This window comes from Podarcis pityusensis (genome assembly GCF_964106645.2).
Source record: "Podarcis pityusensis genome assembly, chromosome: 1".
NCBI classification, from domain to species: Eukaryota; Metazoa; Chordata; class Lepidosauria; order Squamata; family Lacertidae; genus Podarcis; species Podarcis pityusensis.
The window spans coordinates 119,872,593-119,891,990 of NC_138028.1; the positions used below are offsets into that span (position 1 = coordinate 119,872,593).

General features: G+C 43.6%; 1 protein-coding gene across 2 annotated transcripts in view; it reads right to left on the reverse strand.

The window, feature by feature from the left end:
* MYO3B (myosin IIIB) overlaps positions 1–19,398 on the reverse strand; it is a 296,654-nt gene that overhangs the window by 169,501 nt on the left and 107,755 nt on the right. For both annotated transcript variants that reach the window (XM_080972245.1, XM_080972244.1), the window contains one exon: positions 10,090–10,245. In XM_080972245.1, the coding sequence (XP_080828371.1) occupies positions 10,090–10,245 (156 nt within the window). The remainder of the gene's footprint in view (positions 1–10,089; positions 10,246–19,398) is intronic.

Sequence of the window (19,398 nt, forward strand, 5' to 3'; positions counted from 1 at the left end):
AATTGGGCATGTGTCTCTGCCAGGGTCCTACTCGAGTGTAGGGCTGAGCTCCTGATACACTCTCCCCACGGGTGATTGCCAGCAACTGGCATTCAGAAACATACTGAAGATCCTTCACATCCAACATAGAAGATAAAGCATAACCATCATAACTAGTAGCCAGTTTTACGCCACCATGCATATCCAACTCTATCTTGTCCCCCTCTTACTCACTGTTTCTCTAAACTAAAAAGCTCCAAATTCGTAACCTGAGTAGGTCTTTTTTTAAAAAAGTTTTTATTGTTAAAATAATTCAGCATTAATACACACATATTGCGAATATACAATCATACATTTCATACAATCCTTAAAAATGTTCAAACATACCTACACTCAATCCCACAGATAATTCCTTTTCCCATCACTGTCCACCACCCCTCACCCCACCTTTGTGTTAGACTTCCAATCTACTCAATTGCAATTTCTTTCCACTTCTATTACTTTCTTTCACACACCTTTAACCTAATTTCATGCTTCTTTTTCTATTACACATTGTTATCCATCTTATTTAGTATTCCAGTATTTAAAACGGAACTTGTTTATTCTAATAGGAGTTCTGATTTTTCAATATAGTTTTGCAAGTATCCTTTAAACACCTTCCAGTCCCTGTCTATCTTCTCTTTTGAGATCCTTCCAATTTCTCCCATTGTTTTGGATATATTGTAGTACTCCAATAATTTGGCAAGCCACTCTCTATTTTTGTCGGTCGAATACCACTTTTCCAATTTTTCGCAATCAATAGCCTTGCGGCTACTGTTGCGTATAAATATAATGTCTTGTCTTCTTCCTTTAGACTTCTTCCTGAGTAGGTCTTGTCCTCTTTTTTTTTTTAAAGATATTTATTAAAATTTCAACATATTACAAAAATAAGAGAAAAAAGTAAAAGAAAAAACAAAAAAATAAAAATAAAAATACAAAGTAAAAACAGTTAAAAACAAATCAGTCTTTCCATATCTTATCTTTCATTTGCTTGTTTCCCTGACCTCCTCACACCTCCCTTTTTTGTATTCCAGTTCAATTAGTTAATTCAGCAAATCCTTTCCCTCTTTGATTTTATCTTAATCTTTTATCTTAATATGTTATAACTTTAGGTTATCACCTGTTAACAATCCATTTTTACATATTCCTGTATAATATTGCTGCTAAAAACCACTTAACTTCAATCCAACATCATTCTAACATTCATTAATTTTGCAGTATTTCTATAAATAATCTTTAAATTTCTTCCAATCTTCTTCCACCGACTCTTCTCCCTGGTCTCGGATTCTGCCAGTCATTTCCGCCAGTTCCATGTAGTCCATCACCTTCATCTGCCATTCTTCCAGAGTGGGTAAATCTTGTGTCTTCCAATATTTTGCAATAAGTATCCTTGCTGCTGTTGTAGCATAAGTTAGCTGTGAAAAAGTACTCTGTTCACCAGCAGCGCATTTCACAGTATGGCATTCTTATTGTCCATTGGCAGCCGGTTCCCAGGTTTTAAGCGGTGGATTTTAGCTTCCTTTCCTCTCTTTTTGCAGGGAAATACAGTTCACACCTTTCCCCCCTCCTCTCCTGCAACCAAGGGGGGAAATCACTTGTTCTGATGTTAGAATTATAGTCCTTTTCAAGCGTCTTTCAAGGTTTTAGCTTACAAGTTCGTTGCTTTACTCTATTTACGAAGAACGGAAGGCAGACTTCCTGTTTATGCCTCCCCGCTTCGGTACCAAATTACGTCTTTGTTCTCCTTTATTTCCAAAATTAACCTACTCACGGGTAGTTGTTTTTGTAGCCAGATTGTCACAGGAAAAAGGTAGCGCTCTCCGGTAACGGCTGTGCGGTTTCGCTCCACGGAAGAAGCAGTTGACTCTCAGCACCGCGCCACTTTCCCCGCTTCGCTCCAGAGCCCGTAATTGGGCTCCTTTACAAATTGGGGGGGCGCAAAAGGTGCCCGCCGAGTCCCACGGTCACAGGCTTCACCCGCCTGTGATTTTTTAAAGGGTCCCCACTTCACCATAGCAGAACAGACCCGATTTCCGTAGAGCCAGTCCCTCCAGATCAGAGGGAGTCCGCCATTACCGATGGCGCCACCCCGGAAGGAGTAGGTCTTGTCCTCTTGATCATTTCAGTTTCCTGTCTCTGAATGGCTCTATTCTCCTTAGATGAAATATTCTGTAAATTAAGAATTATTTGCTCTAATCTGCTCTCACCCAGACCATCCTGTGCCAGCTCAGTTGAAACAGAGAAGCCTTGCATTGTTTCTGGGACATGGTTAGGTTTCTAGGGGAAAGGCATTTCAGAGCCAAGGGGTACCCAATGAGAACGACTCCCAAGATGCCTTTGCAATCCTTACTTGGTGCATGGATAGGCTGCAAGTGTTGTGTTTGGATTGAGGGTACATTATATTGACAGCCTTTTTATACTAAGCCATTTCTAATTGCTGAGTTGGCTTGCAAATGAACTACTTTTCCGAATAAATAGAAAACTCCCACTGTGTTTCCCCCCCAGGGCAATGGGAAATGTCAGTTTTATTACTGAAGACTTAAAAAGAAAACCAACCTAAAAGCACATGCTGCTAAGAAAACTTCTTAGTCAAATATGAGAAAAGGGGGAGTATCTATTGCATTTGTTTCTCTGTGCGTGTTGTACTCAGAAGGACAATACTGGAAGTATAACATCAAATTTGCTTCATGTTCGTCTGCTGGCCTTATCAGTTTTCGCCTATTAGTCTGGGTACTGCTAAAACCAAAGAACCACTGACTCCAGCAAGCACCAGACCAGCCATGTTGGACCAAAATGGAAGATGAAGACAATAATGGAAAAATTCAGCTTTGTGCAAGCTGCTTCACTATTGCTGAATCATAATGTCACAGATGGTGTATTAAGTGGTGATAAGATTAAAGAAGAAGAATTGATGCTTTTGAATTATGGTGCTGAAGGAGACTCTTGAGAGTCCCATGGACTGCAAGAAGATCAAAACTATCCATTCTGAAGGAAATCAGCCCTGAGTGCTCACTGGAAGGACAGATCGTGAAGCTGAGGCTCGAATACTTTGGCTACCTCATGAGAAGAGAAGACTCCCTGGAAAAGACCCTGATGTTGGGAAAGATGGAGGGCACAAGGAGAAGGGGATGACAGAGGACGAGATGGTTGGACAGTGTTCTCGAAGCTACTAACATGAGTTTGACCAAATTGCAGGGGGCAGTGGAAGACAGGAGTGCCTGGCATGCTCTGGTCCATGGGGTCACGAAGAGCTGGACACGACTAAATGACTAAGCAACAAGAAGATTTAAGAAAGAGAACAACCGATGGGCATGGGCTTGGCAGCCCACTAAAGGGCTGACACCCCCTGATACACACACAGTGCCGCCACACTTTGTATTCTTCTTCTGCCACTGCTGCCATGGAAGCAGCAGCAGCAACACCACCTATCAACCTCCTTGCCAAACCCCTGGGTGTTGTTTTAGCAGTGGGGCGGGGAGACAGTGCCACTTTTTGAATGGGAGGGGAGCCAAGCCTGGCTTTTGTCCACAATGTCCCTGGCCCAACGTTGCCCTCAGTTCTGCCCTCTCTGTTCTCAACTTTCACATGTTGGGCAGGGAAGGTCTGGTGGGAAGGGCGGTTCGCTCACATTTGCTCAAACAGGAAGAGACATTTCTGTGCAATCAAGGATCCTTGGAAAGGGCTACAATTTTCTGTGAAAGTGGAGCTGTAATGCACATGCATGTTGGGTGGGATAACAACCATACACACAGGGCTGTATTAAGACCTTCAGAGGCCCTAAGCCCCCATATAACTGGGCATGTTGTGCGGATGCCTGATTATCATCTTCCAAAGCAACTACTCTATTCCGAACTTAAAAATGGAAAGCGTGATGCTGGTGGTCAACAAAAGAGGTTCAAATACTCTCTCAAGGCAAATTTTAAAAAATGTAGTATAAACCTGACAATTGGGAAACACTGGCCCGCGAGCGCTCCAGTTGGAGAACAGCCTTTACCAAAGGTGTCATGGGCTTTGAAGACGCTCAAACTCAGGACGCAAGGGAGAAACGTGCTAAGAGGAAGGCACGCTTGGCAAATCTACACCGTGATCAACTCCCACCCAGAAACCAATGTCCCCACTGTGGAAGGACGTGTGGATCCAGAATTGGCCTCCACAGTCACTTACGGACTCATTGTTAAAACCATGTTTATGGAAGACAATCTTACTTGGCTACGAGTGATCGCCAAAGAAAATAAGAAAAGAACAATTTTTAAAAGGTAAGGGAACTCAGTTCCCGCATATATATATGACAACAACCTTGCCCACAACTCCCTGGAAACTTACTAACTTTACCATGTTGCTAACTTTACCACTGTCAACACATGGATATCACTTTTTCTCTCTCTGGTTGCTTCCACTAAACTGCCCTTTAATCTTCTGGTCTGGCCCAAACTATTCCCAATACTGGGTAGAGTAGAACAACACTTAGGAATGGGGTGAATAACAAGGTCTCAGACTAATTTCTCCTCCAATCAATTATGATTTTACTTAACGATTTGGGAAGACAACAAGGTAAACTTTTGACCCTCTTATGAATAGCTCCCTGTGTACTGGAAGAACTGGAGTATTGCCCTCTATTTTCTGACGAAAGGAAATTTACTAAGCCACATTTCCCAAAGACAAACACATTTTGCCCTAGAGTTACTGCCAGCATACACCTCATTTTCCTCCTACCTACATTGCCTTTTCCCTATGAAGGTTAACAAAGAATTCCCTCTATTTAAATGAAGAATAGCAACAGTCTGATCCACGTTCTTTCTTTCGCTGAAAAGATGGAATTGCAACACTGAAAAAGGAAAATCTTCAGCACAGTGGGAGCAGAATAGACCTGGTGACCTCAATTACAGCAGCAATACCAAACTTCCAGCGCAGTTCAAATGCTGACTAGGTCAGTACAATCACGGCAGAGAGCTCTGTTCTTGAGTATATTTCAGAGGAGTCATAACGACAACACTGGCACAACCTTAATTGCAACATCACACATGCCACGACTACAATAAGAATCTGTGTAATCATTAGCATTTACAATGCAATCAGCCTGCAAAATGGTTGCTTCCTTGCCCACAGTAGGTTTTACAGGTCTGCAATCTGTCCCCTGGTATTCGCCCAGACAATGTGTGGAGGAAACTGCATTTTAAAACCACATTCAATTCTGCACACCCATCATTTTACAACCCAATTGCTATTCCTTTTAGCTTTGCCTGGTGCTATCTCTGAGTCCTAACAGGGTGTATGAAGAAAATTACAAGCTGGGCATAAGCTAGTTTCTTGCAGCTAACGGCATTCAGATTGGTAATGGAATTGACTCCAGCTGCAATACCTCCCTGCTAGAGACAGACTGCTGTTCTTTAAAAAGCTGTCTGATGAGAGCCAGCCTAGAGAGCCAGCATGGACCAGCAGGTAGTGTTAGCTGTTGTTCTAGGGAGCCAAACTTTTGTTGGGCTAAGACTGAATGTTACTTGTAAGATCATCTTGCTAAGAGTTATATCTTGCAAAGCAGGTCAGAAATAACTGCAATATTGCAATATAATATTGTGGATGTGGCCAGAGAATCATTTACTGTTTGTGGGAGAAACAGCTTTTAAGAGAGACCATCTTGGCTGTGAATCCTTGCAGGCCTTTTTCTACCTGGCCTGGGATGGTGGGGCCCTGACTGACTCCAGCTACAAAAGCTGAGGCTGCTGAACAGACTCTTGGGTTGGGATGTTGTTTAGAGGCTTTGTTGTTGTTGCTGCTGCATTATTATTATTTTGCATCTTTATTTTTTAGATTTTATTATGATTTAATGTGGACATTGTTCAATTTTGTTGAAATTACTGATGTGTTTAATTTATTGTTTATGACTGTTTTTTGTTATATTGTAATTATGTAAGCTGCCTTGAGCAATATAACAAAAATAGTCACAAACAATAAATAAAACACTGAACAGCTCTCATGCGCTTGAATGTATCATGTATTGTGGTCAGCAGCATTGTATAATGTGACTATTGCTGGCCTCTTCTCACTTCAGAACACAAATGGCTGTTTTCTTTTCTTTCTTTCTTTCTTTCTTTCTTTCTTTCTTTCTTTCTTTCTATCTCTCTCTCTCTCTCTCTCTCTGAACACTGTCATAATCTCCCCTTACCATGCTAATTTTGTGTTTGTATGAAATTACTGCAACTTTCACTGCTCTCTTTGCAGTCTGAAATGGCATAGTTCAGCACAAATACATCAAGTGGAGTTTAGGGTAATGTAGTTTGGCTCTGAATTCTAAAGCCATGGCAGCTCTGTATTATGGGCCGAAATGCTCTTAGTGGTTCTCAAAGGGTGTGGCGCACCACACTTGTGTGGCAGAAGAGGATGGCAAATGCGGCGGGAAAATTCAAGGGCAATCAATATTATATTTTGGGAATGGCATGTTGTTCTGTAGCTGCAATGTTTAATACTTTCTGGGTGTCCCAGAATCATATTATAAAGCAGTTGTGTTCTATGTTATAAATCAAGCACTGCTAGGAGTTGCCACTTCCAGTTTTTCAACGTATTTCTTATCGATAAAAAAAATTCAGTGCAGCACGAGCAAGTTTTTAATCTGAAAGTGTGATCCAAAGAAAACCGTTTGAGAATCACTGGGCTAGCGCATACACGATGAACCATTCATAGCCCTGGCCTTTAATGAACCCTGGTTCTGGAATGGAATAGGTCAGGGCTCAGCAAACTTTTTCAGCAGGGGGCCGGTCCACTGTCCCTCAGACCACGTGGTGGGCCGGACTATATTTTGAAGGGGAGGAAAACCCGAATTCCTATGACCCACAAATAACCCAGAGATGCATTTTAAATAAAAGCACACATTCTACTCATGTAAAAACACCAGGCAGGTCGCACAAATAACCCACAGGTGCATTTTAAATAAAAGGACACATTCTACTCATGTAAAAACACGCTGATTCCTGGACCGTCCGCGGGCCGGATTTAGAAGGCGATTGGGCTGGATCTGGCCCCCGGGCCTTAGTTTGCCTACCCATGGAATAGGTATTCAGCCTCCAATTCATCTAATGAATGATAATGTCTCAAACTGATCCTATACAGGAACAAAATCTCTGGTACAGTCAGCCGCTGTGGAGCATATGCCTGCACTGCCCAGGACAGGCAGGCTCCCGAGGGGAACGGAGCGTGCTCCCAAGGGGGGCAGGGAGCGGAGGGTGCGGGATAGCCGCTCGGGTGCATGGAGCGGTGCATGCGCACTGCAGCCGGGGGCGGAGTGAGCCGCCAATGGCAGACATTCGGCGTGTTGCCTTCCGCGACTCCCAAGCCTCCCCTGAGCTGTTAAAACAAAGGGGGAAGGCCACCGGCAAAGCGGTGCAGCTCCCGCCCTTCCTCCAATGGCTCAGGGTAGGCTTGGGAATCGCGGGCGGGTGGTGTGCCAAATGTCACCCCCCCTCACCGATGACACCCGGGGTGGTCTGCCCCCACCACACACCCCTTCCTCCGCCCCGACAGTTGGAGCAGAAGTCCAGGAATCCATTCAGTAGAATGAGCAGGAAGGTCCCCAAAACACAGCAATAATAATAATAATAATAATAATAATAATAATAATAATAATTTATTTATATCCCGCCCTCCCCAGCTGAAGCCAGGCTCAGAGTGGCTAACAACAGTAAACGTAACACAGTTTACATAAAATCACAATCAATTACTTGAAATACATTCTAAAATCAATTCATTCTAAAATCAATTCAGAATCAAATTAGTGGCAACCATTGGCCTAGAGTTCTATGAAGATTACCAAAGGAGGAGGTCAGACTGTGCCTTGGCCGAAGGCCTGGTGGAACAGCTCTGTCTTGCAGGCCCTGTGAAAAGATGTCAAGTCCCGCAGGGCCCTAGTCTCTTGTGACAGAGCGTTCCACCAGATCGGGGCCACAGCCGAAAAAGCCCTGGCTCTGGTTGAGGCCAGCCTAACCTCCCTGTGGCCCAGGACCTCCCAAGATGCAAGCTTACTGTATTTTGAAGAAAGTAGTAGTGCACATTGCCATCTAACGGAGGGGAGAATATGACAGTTAAATGCGGAGTCTAAAATTACCTACCTGCACCACTGAACAAGCCTCTCCAGACATTGTATTCAGTATAGCACCTAGCTAGCCACAGACAACTATACCTCATTATAGCAATGATATTCACCCATTGCAGTCTGAAGTGACACAGGTCACTTTTCCACCTCAGAGTTCTCTTTATTCTGCTGGTGCACAGACCAGGCCTCTTACAGCAAACAAGTGGGTTTTTATCATCCATATAGGTATAACTCTCAAAAAAGATTATGAAACGAGAAATGTGGCCAGCGTGCACTCAGACTCTTTTATTTTCTCTATCTGAGTGTGGAATCACGTGTCTATGTTTTTCATTAGTGTTTGGCGCAGCAGCCAAGTTTGCCCCTTATGGCAGGCTTTTTTCTTTTGAAATTGCAAACGGCAGCCATCAACAGGGAGAGAATTCATAAGACAGTTTACTTAAAAACAAGGAGGGGGAGATGGAAAAGAAACATAAAAGACCAGCCTTCTGAAGCAAGTCTGACCATTCTAGACCCTTGCTTTAGAAGCATGTGGAATAATTCCAGTTGCAGTGAAATTAGGAAAGTCACACTCACCTTGAAACTGCATCTATTACTTTGTTTTTAAAGATTTTTTTTTTTTTAAGGGCCTTTGGTTTTCAAATAGCACATTCACTCTGGCTGGATATGCACATACATTTTTATGACTTATGAATCATGACATTTAATTTTCTTCATCAACATTAGCAGGTATTTATTTACAATAATGGTTTACAGCTTATCTAGCAGCCAGACGAATTTCATATTACGAAATGATTGCAGAGCAGACGAAGAGCCTTCATTTGCATTTAAATTCACTTTGAAAACAGCGAAATCCTGCCACCCTCTGGACAGCCATGAAACCAAGAGATATTCCCTGCAGCTAGCCCTAGATTGGACTGGAAAAGAAGGTTTTCCTGATGAATATTAAGTACCCAGCTATATACGAATACTAGTGGTAATATTAGGCCAATGGTGAACCAAAACATCAAGGTTCGGACTCTTAACGTTTCACCACTCTCACTTTATTATTCACATTTTGAATCTTCTGCCCTTCCGAAAATCACAAAACATGAGCATGTTCCCTGCTAAGAGTTCATTTATTAATTAATGAACACTTGCATGCCATTGTTTGTCTTAGCAGTAAATCCAAGAAACTACTGAAATGTGATGCTTCCATTACGGCTGAATGCGATTAAAAGACATGAATGAGAAAGTTGTTTTCCGCTGCCTTGAAGCTCTCCATTTATATGGAATGTTGTAATTCCTGTATGTAAGGATCCATAATAATTAGAACAATATAGCAGCTCTAGTTATGGGTAACTAGACGCGGGACGCGGGTGGCGCTGTGGGTAAAACCTCAGCGCCTAGGACTTGCCGATCGCATGGTCGGCGGTTCGAATCCCCGTGGCGGGGTGTGCTCCCGTCGTTCGGTCCCAGCGCCTGCCAACCTAGCAGTTCAAAAGCACCCCCGGGTGCAAGTAGATAAATAGGGACCGCTTACCAGCGGGAAGGTAAACGGCGTTCCGTGTGCTGCGCTGGCTCGCCAGATGCAGCTTGTCACGCTGGCCACGTGACCCGGAAGTGTCTATGGACGGCGCTGGCTCCCGGCCTATAGAGTGAGATGAGCACACAACCCTAGAGTCTGGCAAGACTGGCCCGTAGGGGCAGGGGTACCTTTACCTTTAGTTATGGGTAAACCTGTCATACATAAGAACTGGTGGCTCCAGATGAGGCAATGCAGCCCCACCAAGATGCTTCTAGCTGATTCAAGGGCAGCTGAGATGAGCATCATCGACAGGAATGCCCATTGCGATGTTCCTTCAGTTGGGGCACACTGATCCTACTTGCTGGACCAGGGCAAAAAGCTTTAAGGCATTATATGATATCTGCATAAGCAATATATGTCTCACAATTAAAAGTCATAAATTTCTGGAACTTTGTAGTACGGCTATAGCGAAATTGAACAGTACCTTGTCTTGGCTACGGAGCCTAAATGTTGTTGTGCTTGAATGAGATCTGCCAGCTGTTTTTGGAGTGCCATGTCTCTGCCATGGACCTGTCTTATGAAGGGATGTTCCAAAAGGTGAGTGACAGATGGGCGTTTTTCGAAGTCCTTGATTAGGCACCTGAAAAATGCAGCAGTTAAGTTACTTATACATAGATGGACACAAGCATTCAGTTCTGTTAAAAACTGATTACAGTGGTACCTCAGGTTACATACGCTTCAGGTTACAGACTCCGCTAACCCAGAAATAGTACCTCAGGTTAAGAACTTTGCTTCAGGATGAGAACAGAAATCCTGCTCCAGTGGCGTGGCGGCAGCAGGAAGCCCCATTAGCTAAAGTGGTGCTTCAGGTTAAGAACAGTTTCAGGTTAAGAACGGACCTCTGGAACGAATTAAGTACTTAACCTGAGGTATCACTGTATTTATTTCAAAAAAATTTACACACCACTTGATCGTAAAAGGTCACAAAGCAGTTTACAAAAGATAAAACAGTTTTTTTTAAAAAATCTAGGGGATTTTTAAATATTTTTTTGCAACCCTACTTTAAAACATAGACGATTTAGGCCCAGAGATAGAAAGAAGATAAAGTCCCTACCAGAGAAGAATGGCAGGTCAACTTGATGGATTATGCCAAAATGGCTAAAATGACCGGAAGAATCAGAAATCACAAAGACCAAAATTTCAATAAGGAATGGGGAAAATTTATAACTTCTCTTAAAGACCATCATACACAGTTAAGATCGTTAGTAGGATTGGAATATCACTTGTAGTTTAATGGCAAATTTTGGACACAATGGAGAGGTAAAAGATTTGGATTATCATAAAAGATGCAGGAGGAAATGATTAACAACAGAACCCACAAAGAGGAGTAGGGAAGTCCAGGAGATTCCTTGGAATCTTGCTTTTATTTGTTTGTTGGCTATGTGTAAAATTTTAATCTGAAAAACCAAATAAATAAACTACATACCCACACCCACATACCCCATATTTTCCCATGTATAAGACTGTATTTCCCCCCCTATTTTTTCAAGTTTAAAACTGGGGGTCGTCTTATACACAGATAGTGCATATGGGGGATTTCTTTATTTGGAGTCCCAAAAAATAGGGGTCATGTTATACACGAGGACGTGTTATACACGGAAAAATACGGTACATATATAAAACATACAAAATCTAAAATACCCAAACAGATTACAATTACTCAGCTTAAATACCCAGTGTTGATTTTTGCTATTTTGCTTTTGGATACAGACTTTTATAATGTGTGAAATATTTGGGTGTCTTATACATGGGAACAAGCATCTCAACAGAGTCACTAACATGCAGCACTATACTTAAAAAGTACAAAATCTGGATAAAATATTGGGTGATTTCTGACATTCCCCAAGCAAAAGTCCGTGTATATTCTGGGGGTATGGGATAGGCTACCGCAGGGAGGAAAGGAGGGGGGAGTCCCGTCCTGCTCATGGAAATCCATTCCATTCGCAGGTGAGCACAAATTGGTATCACCCATACCCTTTAAGAATACAGAGTGCAACATTACAGCTCATGTCATAGAATCATAGAGTTGGAAGGGATTCCAAGGGCAGGAATCTCAACTACCGTATTTTTCGCTCCATAAGACGCACTTTTTTCTTCCTAAAAAGTAAGGGGAAATGTCTCTGCGTCTTACGGAGTGAATGCGTGGTCCCTGGAGCCGAATTGCCCAGGGCCAAAAAGCAGATCGTGCTTTCTTTTTTGAAAGAGGGAAGTGGATGTTGAAACAAAGCTGCTGAATGTTTGCCGATCGGGGAGAGAGATAAGGGACACTAGAGATAAAGGAGGCTGCCTGGGAGGCGGGAGGTAAAGACAGCAAACTTGCAAAGGGGGGAAACAGGAAAACTAAAGCAATAAAGAGAGAAATTAGAAGAAAATGAGGAGCAAAAAACTGCTCCAGCTAAGGAAAAGACACTAAGAAAAACAAGAGGGAAGGGAGTGTTGAAAGGAAACAGCTGATCAGTGGGATCGGAAGAGAGATAAGGGATGCAGAGGCTGCCTGGAAGGGGGGGAGGTAAAAGCCCATGGATCCTCAGGATTTTTACACTGGGTCACCCCAAATTCACCATCAGATCACATAACATGTCTATGGCTACAGCCTGCACCCAAAAAAACCACACACCCACTGTTGTGTGGGGCCGCAATGGCGCAAAAACGTGGTTACAAGGCATGGATCCACATGGATCCTCAGGATTTTTGCATTGGGTCACCCCAAATTCAGCATCAGGTCACATGTCTTGTGGCCACAGCAGGAACCACAAATGAATGGTCAAAACCAGAATTATTTGGCATTATATTTTAAAGGAAACACAGTCACTGTGATGCTTAGCTGTAATTGCAGGCAGAGGTCCTAATCTTGCTACTGTTATCTGAGATAAAAGTGTCACAGAAAAGAATGTTAACATGTCAGTCATAACTAACTTCAGGGATGACTAGCTTCAGCTCAGTCTGGAGGCTTCTCAATTAGTTTATCAATATAAATAAATGGCTTAATAAAAGAAACTATCAGAAAAGAATAGTTCATTGCTAAGTAGCACTACAAGGCAGAGAGCTTTGAAGGTCTGAACACATTCTAACTATAAAACTTGACACTGTGCAATTGGCAAGGCATAAAAGATGCTAGAATTCAGAATAACATGGCTTCAGATTAAGCAAAAATAATGTGTTCTAAATATAGAAATGTATGGAAGAGTCAGAAAAATTATTTTTAAGCACACACCCTATTATGTCTGATCACATTAGTTTGTTAAACTTGATTTGGTTCAGTCGTATTAGAGAACCATTTGAGAACCAAGAGAATATAAGCTCTAATGTACCATGATAAATATTTCCTGAACCTACCCTATAGTTTTCAAGAGTTTCATATTAGTTCCAGCCTGAACTGAATTTGTTTGGCTGCGCCTTTTCAGATTCACATGTTTAATTCTATATTTCAGATTTACTAATGCCCTGTGAAGCAATTGTTTTCACATAAACACTTTAAAACTGCTTTGGGACAAAGCCATTTTACACAGCCGGGCAATAAAACAGCATATTTTAAAAGTTCATCAGGTGATCAGCATCAGTGACAATGTAGTGTTTTACACACACACACACACCCTCAACATAACACCTGTAATTATTTCATTAGTAAGAAAAGGACAAAATATACTCACGACACTAAGCCCAGCCTCTGTTATTTTAAGGAATCATCATCAAGTAACACCTGCCTGTTGAAATACCTTTCAAAAATATTTGGTTGCACAGAGCTCTTCTGTATACTTCAAAGCAAAACCTAGAAAACATTCTGTTTTACAAACGAGCAAGAGACTCTAGTATCCCCTGTGAACTGGAGCCTCCTGATATCAAAGCTAAAGCAACAAAAACCACCTTATATCTATCCTCCTGCAGAGGTTATAAATACCACTCCTGCCCTCCCATGGAAAGAAATCAGTCATTTGGCTTTTATAGGTTCTGTGTTTCTTTTGTTTTCTCACCCATCATTTTAAAAAAAGGAAAAAGTCACTGTGGCCCCATCTAAAAAATATTATGCTTCTCAGTCTCTCTTCCAAGTTTATATCCTCCCTTCGTAGAAAAGGCGAGAGACTCACTAAATACCAACCACCAGCTACAGTAAGAGAAAACAGCAAGGCAATTGAAAATGGCCCGTTTTCAGTGGCGCAACTGGTTCTTTATGACGACTTCCTAGAATTAAAGGCCAGTACGAAAAGCGAACCCATTTGAACAGTGCTGTGCATACACGTTTCAGCTATAGCTCTTCTCTCTACGCTGCCTAGAATACCAGAGCTTGCTTAGCATTGGAAACCACGAAGGAGGAAAACCTTCACCTGCAGTAGCTGAGATCATAAACGGTTTCATGATATGATGCAAAAATCTTGATTTCTCCATTACCATGGAAGGAATTCGACATCACACTCTTCCTTCATTCTGTCGGCGCAAGCGTTTCTGCTTGCCAGGTGGAACAATTCCCTCTCTCCTCCTCCAACATGCTGTTCTGTGGGTTCTTCCTGATTCTCCAGAGAGGGTTTGGGAGAGGCAGGGATGCACAAGGGAAAGGGGGAAGCCCTATTAACAGAAACCATTGCACTGGCTTCCATTAGCGGGCCAGGTTAGTTGAATACAGCTCTAACAAGATGCCCATGAGAAGTGTGCCAGCAGGACCTGAGAGCAACCATTGTGGCTTTCCCCAAAGAATGTTGGGTTTTGTAGTTTAGTGAGGCTGAGAATTAGTAGCCCCTCTTCCTACAAGACAACAGGGACGCGGGTGGCGCTGTGGGTAAAACCTCAGCGCCTAGGACTTGCCGATCGTACAGTTGGCGGTTCGAATCCCCGCGGCGGGGTGCGCTCCCGTCGTTCGGTCCCAGCACCTGCCAACCTAGCAGTTCAAAAGCACCCCCGGGACCGCTTACCAGCGGGAAGGTAAACGGTGTTCCGTGTGCTGCGCTGGCTCGCCAGATGCAGCTTGTCACGCTGGCCACATGACCCGGAAGTGTCTGCGGACAGCGCTGGCTCCCGGCCTATAGAGTGAGATGAGCGCACAACCCTAGAGTCTGGGAAGACTGGCCCGTACGGGCAGGGGTACCTTTACCTTTACCTTTTACCTTCCTACAAGACTACAATCCCCAGAACTCCTTGGGATAAAAGCAGTGGCAGCGGATCCTCTTTTGCCATTTGAGATGAAACAGGAAGGGCCTTGGCCCAGTATACCCAAAGGAGCGTCTCCACCCCCATCGTTCTGCCCAGACGCTGAGGTCCAGCGCCGAGGGCCTTCTGGTAGTTCCCTCACTGCGAGAAGCAAAGCTACAGGGAACCAGGCAGAGGGCCTTCTCGGTAGTGGCACCCACCCTGTGGAACGCCCTCCCATCAGATGTCAAAGAGATAAACAACTACCTGACATTTAGAAGACATCTGAAGGCAGCCCTGTTCAGGGAAGTTTTTAATGTATTTTAATGTATTTTTAATCTTTGTTGGAAGCCACCCAGAGTGGCTGGAGAGACCCAGCCAGATGGGCAGGGTACAAATAATAAATTAATTATTATTATTATTATTATTATTATTCCCTGCTGCTGCTGCCACCTGCCCCGCTGCCTATATCGCCAGGGGAGAAGCCGTGCCGGCAGCAGCACCTGTTTCAGGTGTGATCTCACACACTCCTCATGATCTCACCAGAAATCGGGACCAACGCCAGTTTCTTATCTCCAATGATGGCGGAGATGGCGGGTGCCCATGGGGACACTGCCTCAGGGGCTTCGGCCACCTGAGGCAGTGGGCTCACCTCGCCTAATGTCTGGGCCAGCCTCGAGCAAAGGGAATAGCTGCTATTTGAGTTAAAAGTTTGTAGATATCTTAAGGAACCTACTTGCACTGAGCTCTGGATCCCCTTGATAAGTTCTGTAGCCCAGACGGTGGTTTTAGGGTGTCCTACTGAGGAGACTTTAGAACTCAGGGGTGGATCCAGAGAGGGGCAAACTCTTTCAATATCCAAGGCAGCTGCCACTCTTCCCCCTTAAACCAATCTAGCACCCAGTCTCCAGTTCTTTCAGAGGAGATTAATTTAATGTACCATTCTCAAACCAACCTAGCCAGCATCACATCAGCAATTGTTAAGGTTACAAAGCATGCTATTTTATGAGATGGCACTGCTAAATATAGGGCAGCACAACCACAGTCATTAGGAACTTTCCTCTTGCTCAAAGATAAGCTGGACATATTTTTTATATACTGAAGAAGCCCTAGACCAGGGAGATTTCTAAGGTTTAGCATTCTAGGTTTCTTAAAATGACGTATTTCCCAAAACCATTTTCCCCAAAACATATTTTGAAAGCCCACAGCATTGCTAGCCTTATAATGAAAAGTAACGTATGGAATCAATAATATATAGCTCTAGAGCAGGCACCCCCAAACTCGGCCTTCCAGATGTTTTGGGAATACAGTTCCCATCATCCCTGACCACTGGTCCTGTTAGCTAGGGATGATGGGAGTTATAGTCCCAAAACATCTGGAGGACCGGGTTTGGGGATGCCTGCTCTAGAGAACTATCCCAGATCACCTCAGCGACACCAACTGATGGGACTGTGTGTCAGCTCACAAAGGAGAAGTTCTGTTCCATCTACAAGGGAACAAGGCCAGCCCGAGGCATTTTGCTTCCTGAGGTGAAGGACACAATGGTGTCCCTACCATTCCACATATGGAAGCCAATTGGCCTGGCCTTCGATTCTTTCTTCAACACTGATGAGAGGACAATAACTTCTAACTGCTCCTAAGGCAGCAGATTTAACAGTAGTACTTGAAGAAGACTTAAGGAGTTGCACCTTAACTGTCACTTTAACAAATGTTCCCATTGACTAATATTATGGTTCTGTTTTGCCCTAATGGTGGATGACCATTGTTAATATGAGTAAAATATACTGAAAAGGAAACAAATGCTGCGCATATTGGCCTCAACGGAGGCAAATCCATCACCTAATTTGAAATTCCAGCACCTTCCATCATGTTTTCCTAGCTGAAAAGTAACCCTCAGAATTCATTAGTGTCATTACGTTAAACAGAGGTGGCAGCCATTAGCTGTCTGTTGGGTTACTAGAATCTAATATTACAGGTTCCTAAACACCAATTTCATTCTGTCACAATTACAGGCAGGCAAAGATGAAGCGTTTGTTAAGACGGGAACAAGCAACACAGAGGCCTAATTCACAGGCAAGCGGCTTGCATTCGGATGATAACATTGTTGAGGCAGAGAGAGCTATGTGCACAATGTAAACTGCCATTTTTTTGCAGCCAGCAAATCGGAAGAATGAAAGGGGAACCAGCTGGTGTGAACAAATATTTACAAACGAACAAACGGATAGAAATAGATTTCACAACCGAAGCAGAGGTGGTGGCATATCTTCTCAGAAACAGATCTCCTTCACCAAAGAAAACATGATGGTGGCCAGAACAGATATAGGCCAGTGTTTGCATTTATTTCTTGAACTGGAGAAGGGAGAAACATATTAACCAAGGCAGCAGCTATCAAACTTTCCACCTTCCAGGAACAATGAGTCCACATTGAAAAATCTGGTAAGCTTCCAAAAGTATGTATCTGCATGCAGTGAATGAATGTGAAGGGCTCCATGCTAGTTATCATTTCATCGGATGTGGACATCTCTAGAGAGCAGCTTGCTTGGGTAGAGATCTAGGCAAATAGGCTTCCCCCTCATAGTATGCTTGGACTTCAGGGAAACAGACAGGATACTTAATCATGTGGACTGCTTTACACATATAATACATGAAGAGGGCTTTAAAGGAAACTGAATACTCCAGCCATCTGACTGGATTGGCCCAGCCACTCTGGGCAGCTTCAAACATATATAAAAACATAATAAAACATTAAACATTAAAGAACTTCCCAATACAGGGCTGCCTTCAGATGGCTTAAAGATCACATAACTTCATACCCTCCAAAATTTTGCCAACGAAACTAGGGACGTCCTACCATACCCCCTGGGACGTGGGTGGAGCTGTGGGTTAAACCACAGCCCCTAGGACTTGCCGATCAGAAGGTCGGCAGTTCGAATCCCCGCAACGGGGTGAGCTCCCATTGTTCGGTCCCAGCTCCTGCCCACCTAGAAGTTCAAAAGCATGTCAAGTGCAAGTAGATAAATAGGTACCGCTCTGGCGGGAAAGTAAACAGCGTTTCCGTGCACTGCTCTGGTTCGCCAGAAGCGGCTTAGTCATGCTGGCCACATGACCTGGAAGCTGTCTGCGGACAAACGTCGGCTCCCTCGGCCTTTAGAGAGAGATGGGTGTGGAACCCCAGAATCGTCCATAACTGGACCTAACAGTCAGGGGTACCTTTACCTTTACCTTTAAACATAATAGCACGTAATAGCAAAGCAAGTCACATCTGTAGTGGGCAGCTGCATGTCACAAAATCAGCTGCAACTCAGATGTTAATTTTCCCCTCCATTAAACACTTCAGCAGTCCCACCAAGGATTCTCCCGATAAGAAAGCTGAACCACTCTGTACTCCCCTGAGGCAAATCCCTGTATACTGATGACAGACGGGGATGTGGATGGAATGATTTCCTCCTGTGCATATAAACAATAATAACAAATCTCCATCTCCAGTCTTACAAATTTCCCAATCTTTAAAACCTCATTGGAATTACAGAGACATTAATTGTCAAAGGAGATCTTAAGATTATACCAGTCGCTCACAGAAGGGCGGAACAGCTATATCCTTCTATGTACACCACAGCCTCATCGGAGATGTTGAATCCATTTTAGTGAGAGAACGAGATAAATTCAAAACAACAAGCAATCCAGCAACACAACAACAGAAACGTTTATTATTATTATTATAAGCCACGTCTTTCAAAGGCTTAAAGGTTGTGGCAGTGGGGATGGGAAGGGTAAACAGGCACAGGGGACTCTTGCTAACTGAGGCAATGAACAAGTTACCTCTCCCATTTAATGTACAAAGCTGACTGGACCAGCAGTTGAAAATGGATTCAACATACAGTGGACACTCAGGTTGCGAACGTAAACCGTGCAGGAAGCATTCGTAACCTGCAGCGTCCGCAACCTGCAGTGCCGCATCTGCGCATCTGCGGGTTGCAATTCGGCGCTTCGGTGCATGCGCCAAAACCTGGAAGTAACCCGTTCCGGTACTTCCGGTTTGGTGCAGTGCGCAACCCAAAATCGTGCAACCCAAAGCATCTGTAACCCAAGGTATGACTGTATTCCATTACTTCAGAGGGCACAGGGCTTCTTCTTATGTGGCGTTCACTCATAGCCGAGTAAGATTGTGTTCCATGAACATGGTTTTAACAGTGAGTCCGTAAGTGACTGTGGAGGCCAATTCTGGATCCACACGTCCTTCCACAGTGGGGACATTGGTTTCCGGGTGGCAGTTGATCAGGGTGAAGGTTTGCCAAGCGTGCTTTCCTCTTAGCAACTTTCTCCCTTTCGTCCTGAGTTTGAGCGTCTTCAAAGCCCATGACACCTTTGGTAAAGGCTGTTCTCCAATTGGAGCGCTAGCAGGCCAGTGTTTCCCAGTTGTCACTGTTTATATTACATTTTTTTAGATTTGCCTTGGGAGAGTCTTTAAACCTCTTTTGTTAACCACCAGTATTATGCTTTCCATTTTTAAGTTCGGAATGGAGCAGTTGCTTTGGAAGATGATAATCAGGTATCCAAACAACATGGCCAGTCCAACCACTTTGATGTTGAAGAATCATTGTTTTGACACTTTGCT